A 12,613-nucleotide genomic window follows, 5' to 3' on the forward strand; every position below is an offset into this window, starting at 1 on the left:
GTAGCCTGCTCCCCCCTCCCTGAGGCACGGGGCTCACTTACCTCGTACTCCGCCCACAGTTAGGGAGCAGCTACGTTTGCCTAACTTTTCCTACGGATCTTCGGCGTCTCTACAGTTCAACACAGATTCAAGTAACACTCCCAGGAAGACACGTGCAAAACTAACGTGACTCCGGAATCTTCTGGCCGTCGGGTCGGGTCAAGGCTCAGAGCAGCTGGTCCGTCACCCGGCGTCAGGCCTGCGACCACGCGACGGCCAGGCAGAGGGGAGCCGCGGCGCACACCCGGCGGGGCCGAAGGCCGGTCTCCCGGGAGCATCTGGTCCGGAGAAGCGTTAGCGACACGATGGTCCGGACCAACGTGGAGAGAACCCAAAGCCGCTCCACCGCAAATGACCACTTACGCCGCTTTTAAAGGCCCAAGGGAACAAGATTATCAATCTGGACGAGGAGCCGCGCACTCCTCTCGGGGCCTACTGCTCTTCGGAACAAGAATCAAGACAAGTCACGGAGCGATACGGCCGCCAAAGGGACCGTCGGCTTAGCGCGTCACCTCTCAAGAGAAACATGCTCAGAGTGAACACTGGTCTACTGTACCAAAATCTGTCTTTATTAAAGTGAACAAATCATCAGAGCGCAATCCCAAACTCCGGGAGCGATGGCGGTCACCTGCTCCGCTCGTCTATTTCCAATGAGGCGAAGGCCGGCTGATGGCACCACTCACCGTCTTCATGATCGCGTGGCAGAAAACCATCACGTCTGTAAACGTCATCTTAGTAGGAGACAGACTTTGCAGATTTCAGTGCTTTTAGTGAACTGGGGTTTTCAGTAAACGTTTTCTGAGCAGCAAAGAACAAGAATTTTTTTCAGAAATCTTAGAACTGGATATAAACATTGGCAGTAGACACAATCAATAAATATCATACAGTTTCTCAAACGAACAAGGTTCCCCCAACTTGAATTCCTTTCCTAACAACATTCAAACACCCTGACCCGAGACCGAGCCTCAGCCCTGTGACCCCCACAGGATTACAGCCGGCCGGCACGAGGGGGGGTGGGGGGGGGTCGGGTCACGTGCAAAAGGGGTCGGGGAAGGAGGTGAGAAAGAGAAGACCGCTTTCCATTCACACCGAGGAGAACTTCAAGTAAAGGGATCCACTGCCGGAGACCTCGCGACACGCGCGCCCCACGTCCGGCCCCGCGTGGCCGGCGGTGGCCGCGAGCCACCCGACACGGCGCCTCCTCCCCCTCCTCGCCCCACCTGGCACCCGGTGCGTGTGGGGGGGCGCCGCCGGGGAGGCTTTTCTTTTGTCAACCGAAGCCTCTCTGAAAAAGGTCTGCGACTCCGCACGCTTCGTACCAAACGAACGAAAATAATAAATATCGATCCCGTCCACGCATCCCGCAGGCCGCCCCGCCGGCGCCGGTGTCATTTACGAGTCTGGGTCTTCTTTGGCACCGCGGGCCGCTTGGGCTGCCACAGGTGGTTGTGAATAGTGAGGGCGTCCACGCTGACGGACATGGTTTTGGCCGGGATCAGGTTAAACTGTTTCCGGTCTGAGCTGTACTTATACAGTTTGTCAACCATCTTCTTGGCGATGCTCTTTGGCCCCGTGCCGGCTAGCTTGCAGATTTCTTCGGTGTCGGGGTAGTAGCAATAAAGTGCTCGGAACTGGCAGCCCGCGTCCCGGAACAGTATGATGTAGTGGTTGGCGTCACACTTCTCCAGCTCCTGCGTTGGGGAGTAGAGGAAAAGAGACAGGGACTTGAGGGCCACGCCCAACAGTCACGGCAGCCACAGCGCCCCCGCGGGTGCCCTGCCGACGCCCGGCCCCAGCCCTCCCGCCCCGACAGCCAGCGCGGCAGGCGTCACGGGCCACGGAGACTCAGATCGGGCTACGCGAGAAAAAATGCTTTTACGACGGAGTGAAGAGCCACACACGGTAGGAGCCACCGGAGAAACGCAAATCAAAACCATGCGGGACACCCCGGGGGGGCCACAGCCTAACGGGACGGTGGCCGCAGGTGCCGCTGCGGGTGTGAAGCTGGGACCTCCCGCTGCCCACCGGGGACCGGAACTCATGTGGGCGGCTGCTCCCAACGCCGGGGTCACAGCGGGCCACGGCACTTCCAGTCTGAGGTGCGCACCCGGGACGCCGAAGCACCCACGCCGGCACACCCGCACGCGCACACGCACCGGCACGCTGGCACGCCTCGCGCAACAGCACCGTCAGAACCGTCAGGGAGGCGCGGACGGCCGAATGGCCTGTTACTGGCGTGGCTACACGCCCCGGGGCCGAGAGCCACAGGAGGAGGGGAGCCCTCACCCGCACCCTGACACGGAGGGGCAGAACCGCAACGCTCTGGGAGAAAGGCCCCAAAAGGCCGCCCAGCGAGGGGTTCCCTTCTGCGAAACGACCAGGAGACGCGCATCCAGTGGCGGAGGGCGGGCCGGTGGGAGCGGGGCTGGAGAGCGGCCAAGCAGGACAGGGTTCTCTCTGCGCTCCCACAGCGTGGTGCCGGGGCCACCGCTCCGCCCACGGATGGGAACCCATGGAGCCCACGGACGGGGTGTGTGTGTGTGTGTGTGTGTGTGTGTGTGTGTGCGCGCGCGCGCGAGGAACACCTCAGTGACGCCGCCAGGAGCAGGAACCGGACGAAAGCGGCACTGCGGGTCCTCGTGACAGCGTCTGGCCCGCGGTGCTCTGAAGTAAGCGTTCTGTGTCGCTGACGTTTGTGAACAGATCCTCCTCATGCCCGGAAAGACCTATTTCGACGCTGTGCCCCCTTGCTTCCCAAGCCCCAGTCCCGGGGCTCCCGAGACCCGACCAGGGGGTTCCGAGGTCACCGCCCTCCAACAGCAGCTACCGGGTTCCGCCTTGACCCCGCCCCCCCCCCCAGCGTGCAGCGGGCCTTTCAGAGGCAACGTCACGGTGTCCCCGGAACACGCTGCCTGCGGAAGCAGACAAGGACCCAGGAACTTACAGGGTTTGTAAAAACGTCAAACGGTGCCATTGTTCTTCCTAATCGTTTTTTGCCTTAGAGACACTTATTTTTCAGAAACGCACGTTGGTTTCGTCACAGTACACAGGCTTGTCGTTAACTCAGAATAACACACAAATACGTATTTTAAAAGACTAACTGGGAAAAAGAGACTCCAACTCAACGAAAATCGTGTGGAAACACACATGCCGCTGGATGCACCTCCAGACACGGCCCCTGGGGGCAGCCAGTCCCATCACCGCCTCTCGAGTCCCCACTCCCACCCTCGCTCCCCTCACGTCCGTGCTTGGCCCGCAGCCAGCGTGGCGTTCGGAAGGCAGGTTGTCCAGGGTCCCTCTGCCCACAGACGCCCCGTGGGAGCTTCCTGGTGCCCTCTGCCTTCCCCTGAGCTCCTCCGGCCCAGCGGCTCGCTCCCACCTGCCTGCGGCATCCTCCCCCTAACCCGCTGCCCGGCCCCCCAGGCTCATCACCTCCTCACCTACAGCACGGGCCAAGCGTGGCCACCACCTGCCGCTGCAAACGACTTTATGGGGACAGAGCCACGCCCGTCCGTCCACACAGAGTCTGTGGTGGGATTCACACTATGACGTCGTGCTGAGCCCCGCAGAGCAGGAACCATTTCCTGTCTGGCCTCTTACGGAAGAAGCCGAGACTCCTCCATCGAGGGCCGCCTCATACCCTAGCATGCCAGCCGCACAGCCGGGACCTGTAAGTTTGCTCCCGGATGGACCCTCAGCACCTGGACCAGCATGACACATCAAAGGAAAGGCACGCCCAGCCCCACACGGTGCAGAGGGCGTGGCTCACTCCACACTGAACACCAGTCAGGCTAAGGGCACCTAAGTCCTAACCTTGACTCTCTACTTCCAAACGCCTTCCGCATCGTTCTTGCTGAGACCACCCCATCTCACCTTTAAAACAACCAAGGCCCAGGGCCCCCGGGTGGCTCAGTCGGTTGAGTGTCGAACGCGATTTTGGCTCAGGTCGCGATCCCAGGGTCATGAGATTGAGCCCTGAGGCGGGCTGCGAGCATAGAGCCTGCCTGGGTCTCTCTCTCTCTCTCTCTCTCTCTCTCCCTCTGCCCCTCCCCCTGCTCGAGCTCTCCCTTGCTGTCTCTCTCAAAATAAAATACAAAACCCAAGGCCCAGCAGCGTTCTCGCGGCAGATGTGACGAGTGTTGCCCGTAGGAAGGTGGCGGTCAGCGCAACTCTCACCACCGAACTTCCACCCGTGCGGTGACCTGAGCGGACACTGAGCCGCTCCTGCCGCCAGGCGCCCCTCCACCCTGAGGACACCCCTGCCGCCTCCTCCCGGCTCCATCCGCCCATCCGCCACCACCGTAGCCAAGGCCATCAGCATGCACAAGCTCCGCTCCCCCCGCTACCTACAATCACGCTGTCCCCCGCGGGTGCGCGACGTCCACCCACTCCCCCCCCCCCCCCCCACCCCCCGCTCCCTGCCGCACGGCCCTGCCTGAGCCTCCGGCTCTGTCCCGAGCGCAAGGCCCTCCGGCGCGGCTCGTCCGAAGCATGCTCTTCCTCGCCCCGCCCCTGCGCCACAGAGGCCGTGCAGATGGCTCCCGTGCGACGGCGCGCTCTCAGAAGCAGGGGACTCAGCAGCAGGGCGGCTCAGAGCCACAGCAAGCAACCGCCCTCAGCACGACTAAGTGCCGCTTTAGGAAGAACCCTTAACTTACAAACACCCTTCGTTCCACATAAAGACTCAGCGGTTGGTAACGCTGTGTGCCAACTGAACTTCAATAAAAAATTTAAAAACCTTAGTGCTGACGTTTGACACTTGCCTCTAATATGGAATTCTTGTGAGGCTCGTTCACTTTCCCAGCCAGACAGCAGTGAGAGATGGCGTTGTGAATAATCGGCTTGTTTGACTTGCTACTAGGCTCCTTGAACAGCTTGGGACCTGTCAAACAGGCAAGACCCACGACGTTAATCCCCGAAGATGCGCTCCAGGCGCACATGCACCAGAACCGACGGTCTCCCAGAGCCAAGCGGCAGCCAGCCTCCGTCAGCAAGGTCCAGCCACCCCAAATCTGTTCGGAAGAATTCTCAACGACAAACTAAGAAAAAGATTAAAGTGGCTGTTAATCTGTCCCTTTCTACTTTCTCATTGATCCAAAAAAAAAAAAAAGAAAAAGGAAATAGTACGTTTTAAATTCTGAGGCTCCCCAGGACACAACACTCGTCGCGGGGCCACGGGGACAGAAAGGTGCGTCACCCGCCATTGGGGTGGCCGGGGCCCAGCACGGCCTGCCCCACCCGGGCAAGGAGGTGCCCGTGCTCTCCACGGGGGGCGAGGCCGTTACCTGTGTACTCGGCCACGGAGGCGAGAGAGGACGCAGCGGACGCGGTTTCCCAGTCTCTGTCTGTGCTCCTGCTGGCGTTACGGCTCAGTGTGGGCAAGGCTTCCAGGGACTCAACTCTGCCGAAAGAAAGGGCGATGGGACAGGGGTGGTCACAGGCACCCCCTGGCGCCCCCATCCACACGGGCTGGTGGAACCCCGCCCCCCCACCATCGGTGCAAGGAAATCCGAGGTGGAGACTTCTGGCAACGCGGGGGCGGGGAGGTGCCTGTCTGTCCGCTCTGCCCTGGGGATCACAACTGTAAGCTTGGGCGAAATACAAAAGCCCGACACCTCAGGTGTGAGAGAGTGACCAGAACAGACCCGCTAGAGGGACGTCGGCCTCCACCAGAGGTCCACCCGAAGGCTCCACCCTGACAAGGCGGGGCAGCCGCACCGGGTCCCCGCTGGCTCGGGAAGCTGGAGGACAAAGTCTGGGACACTTTTGGGACGAGGCCTCGGACAGGGAGGAGGGAGGGAACACCGAGGGCTCAGTGCAAAACCCCGGGTCTCAACAACTCTGATCCCTGAGCCGCGTCCCCCAGGGCAGTGTCCACCGAGCACAGCAGAAGCCGGTAGCACCGAGGCTGTGTGAGCTGCTCGCAGAGGAGCAGGGGCTCAAGTCTAAAGCCGGCCCCGGCGACCGACCATTAGAACAAAACCCCAACTGGGATCTGGAGTCCCCGAGATGTGCCCTCCCCGAGGCCCGGGTGACAGGAAGCTACCAGACACATGACGAGCAAGAACAAGGTGGCCACAGCCAGGAGAGGACGCTCACGGGGAGGACAAGAGGAGACAACAACACACGCAGACGAAGGGACGAGGCAACGGCAGTGGTTACTGACGCCCCTGAGCAAACGGTGGGATCGACAGTCGCCAGCATCTTCTCCCAGATCCCTTCTTAAGCACAAAGGAGTTTCCCGGGGCCGGCAGGACCCCTGCCCCCGCTGCCGGAAAGGCCCAGTAAGGACACGCCTGACAGGCCGTGCCAAGAAACACACGCTCGCCAAAAATGCACAGCCTGAGGCTCGTCGGGGGGAATCCTCGCTGGGGGCGGCCCGAGACAGCCAGCCTGGACTGTCAGAAGCATCAAGGTCAAGGGAGGGAGAGGAGGGCAGAGGCCGGTCTGGCCTAAGGAGGCACAGGATTCACGTGACGAGCGGTCCGAGCAGGGTCCTCGGCCCTCAAGGACGCCATGGGACGGCTGGTGACCACAGACGGGGGCTGTGGGCCCCAGGGAAGCGCTATCTGGGAACTGTGGGTATCTGGGGACACGTCCTCGTTCACGGGAGAGACACGCGGCTAAAGTCGAGGCTACAGAGCAAAAGGGCTCCAGCTCGGCGGCAGCAGCAGCCGGCCGCGGAGAGATCGCCCCAGAAGCACCGCACGCAACCCGCCGCCCCGCGCTCCGCTCCCCCTTACCGCTGGGAAGGCGTGCCCCCCGAGTGCACGCTCTCGGGCTCGGTGGTGGCCGCGGAGGCCAGGGACAGGCTGGAGCCCGACTGGGCGCGGCTCAGGTGATCAGCTGGCGAGACAAGGGAGCTGCTGCGAGGCCCGCCGGGGGCCGCCCCGCCCGCCGCAGCCGCCCTGCCCGCCCCGCCTGCTTACGGGTGGAGGAGCACTTGGTCCCCGAGTCGCTGCACGACTCCTCCCGGTGGACGGACTTGGGCCGCGGCTTCCGGGGCTTGGCCTTCGGCTTCCCCAGCCCCTGCTCCTCCAAGATCTGCTGCTGCTTCCTGCGCAAATACTCCTGCTTGATGAGCTCCCGCCGCGCCTTCTCCTCCTCCTTCCGGATGCGCTCTTCCTCGGCTTTGCGCCTGCGGGACACACGCTCCCCTCAGGCGTGGGCGGCGGCCACCGCGCCCGGTGTCCCGCGTCGGACACCCCGTGCCCCGCCCCCCTGCATCCGACACCCCGTGCCCCCACACCCCTGCGTCTGACACCCTGAGTCCCCACACTCCGTGCCCCTGCACCCCTGCATCCGACACTCTGTGCCTCCAACACCCCACATCCCTGTGCCCCACACGCCTCATCTCTGTGCTCTGCACCCCTGCGACCCGCACCCCCACATCCCACACTTTGTGCCTCTGCGACCCTCACCCCTGCATCCGATTCTCCATGCCCCCCGCGACCCTGTGCCCTGTACCCCTGCGACCCACACCCCCGTGTCCTTCACCCTGTGCCTCCGCATCCCACACCCCTGCATCGAACAGTCTGTGCCCCACACGCCCACATCCGACACTCCACGCCCCTGCACCCCACGCCCCCACACCTGCACCCGCCTCCCCCGGTGGACACCCGGCACCCCTGCGGAGCCACGCGACCCCAGGGTGAGCACTGACAGCTCAGGGATGTCGTGCTGAATGAGAGGGATGAGTCCCAGAAGTGCCTCAGCCAGAGCTTGGCCTTGGGGCTGGGCGGGGGAGGCTGGGGCGTGGCAGCAAGGAAGGCGGGCGGACTGGGCAGACCGCAGGGGCGGGGCGGGGCGGGGCGGGGCAGGGGCGGGCGCCAGCTTACCGGGCCTCGTCTCTCTTGAGCTCCACCTCCGCCTCCAGCTGCTGCTTCCGCACCCGCGCCTCCTCGGCCTTACGCTGCTGCTTCAGGAGGAAGGCCGCCCGCTTCTTGGCGAGCTCGTCCTCGGCCTTCTGCTCATCCTACGGAGCAGACAGTGCGCATCACACCGAGGGACACGGCCCTCCAGGCGCCCGCACGCACGTGTGCACGGAGAACACGCGTGTCCACCGTTCTCCCTGATGAATTAGCGGGGGTTTACAGACGCTAAGATACAAACCGACACCAGTCCCAGAAACAGCCCAAACCTGGAGCGCCTAGGGGGCTCGGGTCACAATCTCCAGGTCTGTGAGTTCAAGTCCTACACCGGGCTCTGGGCTGACAGCTGGGAGCCTGGAACCTGCTTCAGATTCTGTGTCTCCCCCTCTCTCTGCCCCTCCCCCGCTCACGCAGTGTGTGTCTCTCTCTCTGTCTCAAAAATAAACAAACATTTAAAAACAAAACAAAAAAAAGAAACAGCCCCAACCGGCCACCTTCCTCAACGTCTCCTACTGAAGCCAGTTTAGCCGCACGGCTGTGCCCCGGGTTTCCACACAGTGAGCTGACACCCAGATCGATATCCGTTCATTTACAGTTTGAAAGCATTAAAAACCAAACCCTGCTTCTTGCTTTTGGGAAAAGAGAAATCCTGTGCCCTGCGGGATAAAGACCACGGAAACAGAAAGGACTCCCCGCCGTCCGCCTCCCTCCTCCACCTAAGGAAACACTATGAGAAAAGCAGAGACAGAAACAAAGCCCCCGGGGAACGTGCCTCCGCCCGCCGTGGCTCTGACACGTGCAGGTCACGCGGGATCCCCGAGTCGGGCCCGGGGCAGCAGCCTCACCGGCACGCGGCCCCGATCGCACCAACAGGCCCTGCCCCGCGTGCTTCCAGCAGAGTCGGGTCCTTGCGACATGGGGTGGGGGGCTCGGATCCCTCCCTGGCCCTTCGGGGGGCGGTGGGGGAGGTCCGCCGGCCCCGCTCTGAGCGTTAAGGTCCTGACCCGCCAGCTGAGAAGATGCCGGGAGCAGCTTACCTTGAAGAAGAAGCCGACCCCCGGCTTCTGGTCGCCTTCACTGGCGAGGTCCACGGCGCTCTGAGGGCCCTCCGTCTCCCCATCCTCGTCAGGGGCCTTCAGGTCCGAGAGGTCCACCTCGATGAGACTGGCCTTGCCTCTGGGGGGCTCATCCACAGGGACGTTCTCCTTCCCTGAGACCGAGGGGCAGCTGAGCCCCGCCTCCTTCACGCCGCTTTCCAGAACTTCTTTGAGGCTCATCTGTTCGGACAGAATATTTGCGTCTTTGGAAGAAGACAAGACGAGAGTCCGCTGGTTGTTCTCATCGTGGAGCCGGTAGCTGTCAAAGAAGTACTTCTCGGGAGGGTCACCGCCAGGCTCTGCGGCACCGTCCCAGCCCGGGTCGGAGGGGGTGCGGGGCGGGCAGGGCCGTAGGTGCGGGAGGCTCTCCACGCTGGGCGTCGGGGTCTTGCTGCGGGAGGAAGCCTGCCGGTCCTTGGGGACCTTCAGCTCGGCCGGCCTCCCGGAGCGGGAATTCCGAGCCTGGCCGAGACGAGGAGGTTTGCGGTGAGCGGCCGTCCCGGGCGGGGAGAGCGGCTCCACAAAGTGGATGGCCGCGCGCACCTGCTGGTCCGGGCCGCCGTGCTTGGGGCCCGGGCCCGGGGCCGGGGCCGGGGCCGCGGGCGGCTTCATGAGCAGCTGCTCCTGCTGCTGCGAGATCCTCAGGATGGCCTGCTGCAGTGTGCTGATGGTCTCGTTCAGCTTCTCGATGGACAGGTCGCACTCGCTCGCGTCCACCGCCTGGCCGGCGTCCTCCAGCAGCGCGGCGGACAGCGCCCTGCTCTTCTCCAGCTCGTGCAGCGCGGCCGGGGCCGTCGCTTTATGCTGCAGGAAGACCGGGCTCTCGGCGTCCACGTCCGGAGACTGCAGGGCGCCTTCCCTCCCCTCCTCCTTCGCGGCCAGCTCCTCCGTCCCGGAGGCCCCGTCGAAGTCCTCCCCGTCGTGCCGCGCACGCTCGCCCGCCGGGCGTCCGGGCTGGCGCGGCGGGGCGGCGCCGTCCGCCTTCCCCTTCTTGACCACGTGCAGGAAGGCGGCCTTCCCCAGCTTCAGCCGCTGCCGCGCGGACAGGGCCTCCACCTCCCTCTTCTGCGCCTCGATGGCCCTGCGCTTCTCCTCCAGCTGCATGTGCAGCTGCACCAGCTCGGAGGCCAGGAGGCTGGCGTGGTCCGCGCTCGGCCCGCCCGGGCTCTGCTCCCGCCGCTGCTTCCACGTGGTCAGCGGGGCCGGGCAGCTCTCCGAGGCGTCCGGCGTGGTCTTCTGGGAGCTGCTGGTGCTGGACCTGGTCTCGCAGCTGTTGAGCCTCTGGAGCTTCCGCTCCGCGAAGCTCGTCATCTTCACGCTGCCGCTGGCCGCGGAGACGCCGCTGACCTGGGACACGGCGCTCAGGCAGGGGCTCGAGCGGCCGCTGGCGTCGTCCTTGTCCTCGTGCTCCCTCACCTTCATGTCCTCCTGCAGCTTCGCCGACTCCTCCTCGCCGACGTACCCGGCCATCACCACGGGGTGGTCCTCGCCGACCAAGTCCTGCTCGGCTTCCTCCAGGTCTGCGACGTCAGAGTCCGAGTCCTGCCTCAGCACGGCCCACGGCTCGGGGTCGTGGGCGCCGGGGCTCCTGGCACAGCTGACGCAGAACCTGCCCTCCGCGTCGTCAGCGGCCCTGGCCACGTGGAGAAAGAAGCCGTCGGCAGACTGTCCCCGGGGGGACGGATCGAAATCACTCACCGCCTGCGGCCCCGTCTCAGCGGGCACGGGGTCCACGCCCGCGGGAGATTCCGGACAGGAGATCGGGGTGAAAGTCCTGGTCGGGTCACGGCCGCCGTGACTGCTGGGCGCCCTCTTGCGCACCAGGGGCTGGTGGCCCTCGCTGGGTCTCTTAGAGGCGAAGCTCCGTGGCCGCCCCTCTCCACACTCGTCCTCCTTGGCGATCGCCTGCTTCTCCTTGGCCGGCCTAAGCACGGCCGGCATCAACGGCTCCAGGAAGAAAGTCTCAGGCTTCCTTTCTAGGGTGTCTGCCAGTCTCTGGGGAGACCTGGCACTTGCCGGCAGGCCCCGGTCGCCGCCATGGGGAGCCACGTCCGTTCTGATGACGGCCACGAGCTCTTCATCCTCGATGTGGACGTCGTTCAGGAGGCTTTTGCCATCAGTCTTCAGCGCTACGGGCTGGGGCTGGTTCTGCGGAGTCAGGTTAATGACACTGGACGCCAGGCTATCCTTGCTGATGGAGCGGGCCAGGCTGACACTGTCACCGGAGCCGGGGTCCAGGTCACAGCTGGCAGCGTGATGGAGGGCAAAGGGCGCTGGCTGAGACACAGGCCTGCAACGTGGGGAAAGAAGCCTGTTGGACACGCCACCGTCTATTCGAGAAGGGGACTCAAACACATGGAGAGACGAGGCACTAGTTACGAAGAGAGAGCACCGGCCTTACGTCTAGGGGATTTAAGCAAACCCTTCCCCGGAGCAGAGGACAACAGAGACCAGCTCAAGTCCGGCAGTTCCCAAACACTTAGGGGAACACTTGGTTTGCGCATGAAGAGGTCCCGGGACCTCTTTGTGCCCTTAAAAGCTGCCGAGGCCCTCAAAGAGTCTTCATCATATGCTCATTGAGTGCTCGCTCCGGCAGCACAGAAGCTAGTATTATATATCGATACCAATGTTTACGGTGCTAACATCAGAGGTGAAACATTTCAAAAACAAAAAAAAATTATGGCAAGAAAGCCATCCTGTAAGGTATGACCGTATTTCCTAAACTGAAAAAGCTTATGTGGAGCGAAACACTCTCGTGATCCTCTCTGCTGTCTGCCTCGGGATTCGATCTGTCACAAGAATGAGAAAAACCGAGGAGAGGACACCCCAGCCCTGTGAGGAAACGGTTCTGAGCCACGGACTCCCTGGGTGGGTCTCGGTGAGCCCAGCGGCCCCTGGACCCCCTCCGGAGAAGGGCAAGGTTAACCTGATGAACATTTCACACAGAAACTTCCTTGAAACACAGAGTTCACCTGTTCTGTTTTTCTGGCCATGCTACTGCTGCACCTCGTGGCTGGCCATCCACTCGGGTTAAAGAATTGGACCGGTGTCGCTGATCTGCAGGGAGGAGGAAGCAGGGCGTTCGGTATTAAGCAGCTGACTTCGTAGCATCTCAAATTCTTGCAACCTAATACGGAAATTTCTCAAGGAAACGCACCATAATTCAGTATACCAGAACTGCCCAAAAAAAACAATGACAACCACAATACAGCCTTCAAGAGTTTCAGTAAGTAACACATGACTTAGTATTTAGTCCAAATCATGACATGAGACCATCGGACCTCTAACTAAACATCCATACGTGCAAGTCCTTGCTTATTAGGTACGACAGAACAATTTTCTGTATGCTTCATGTAATTAATGATACTTTCACCAGGGGTGCCTGGATGGCTCAGTGGTTGGGCAGCTGACGTCGGCTCAGGTCATGATCTCCCGGCTTGCGGGTTCGAGCCCCGTGTTGGGCTCTGTGCTGACAGCTCAGAGCCTGGAGCCTGCCTTGGATTCTGTGTACCTCCCTCTCTCTGCCCCTCCCCCAATCGTGCTCCGTCTCTCAAAAATAAATAAGCGCTTAAAAAAAAAAAAATGATACTTTCACCGTAAAGACTA

At 62.4% G+C, this 12,613-nt stretch overlaps 1 protein-coding gene across 1 annotated transcript in view; it reads right to left on the minus strand.

The window, feature by feature from the left end:
- Positions 1 to 587: 587 nt before the first annotated feature.
- The window catches only part of CAMSAP1 (calmodulin regulated spectrin associated protein 1), a 57,823-nt gene continuing 45,797 nt past the window's right edge, over positions 588 to 12,613 (minus strand). Inside the window, exons 11-18 of the mRNA XM_047093848.1 lie at positions 11,980 to 12,064; positions 8,948 to 11,297; positions 7,878 to 8,014; positions 6,969 to 7,177; positions 6,783 to 6,885; positions 5,325 to 5,440; positions 4,803 to 4,921; positions 588 to 1,730 (exon numbers count right to left, since the gene is read on the minus strand). Coding sequence (XP_046949804.1) covers positions 1,428 to 1,730; positions 4,803 to 4,921; positions 5,325 to 5,440; positions 6,783 to 6,885; positions 6,969 to 7,177; positions 7,878 to 8,014; positions 8,948 to 11,297; positions 11,980 to 12,064 — 3,422 coding nt within the window. The 3' untranslated portion in view covers positions 588 to 1,427. The remainder of the gene's footprint in view (positions 1,731 to 4,802; positions 4,922 to 5,324; positions 5,441 to 6,782; positions 6,886 to 6,968; positions 7,178 to 7,877; positions 8,015 to 8,947; positions 11,298 to 11,979; positions 12,065 to 12,613) is intronic.

The sequence above is a fragment of the Lynx rufus genome, unplaced genomic scaffold, assembly GCF_022079265.1.
Source record: "Lynx rufus isolate CCGP_SWC_20201006 ecotype Redwood Valley unplaced genomic scaffold, mLynRuf1.p SCAF_36, whole genome shotgun sequence".
NCBI classification, from domain to species: domain Eukaryota; kingdom Metazoa; phylum Chordata; class Mammalia; order Carnivora; family Felidae; genus Lynx; species Lynx rufus.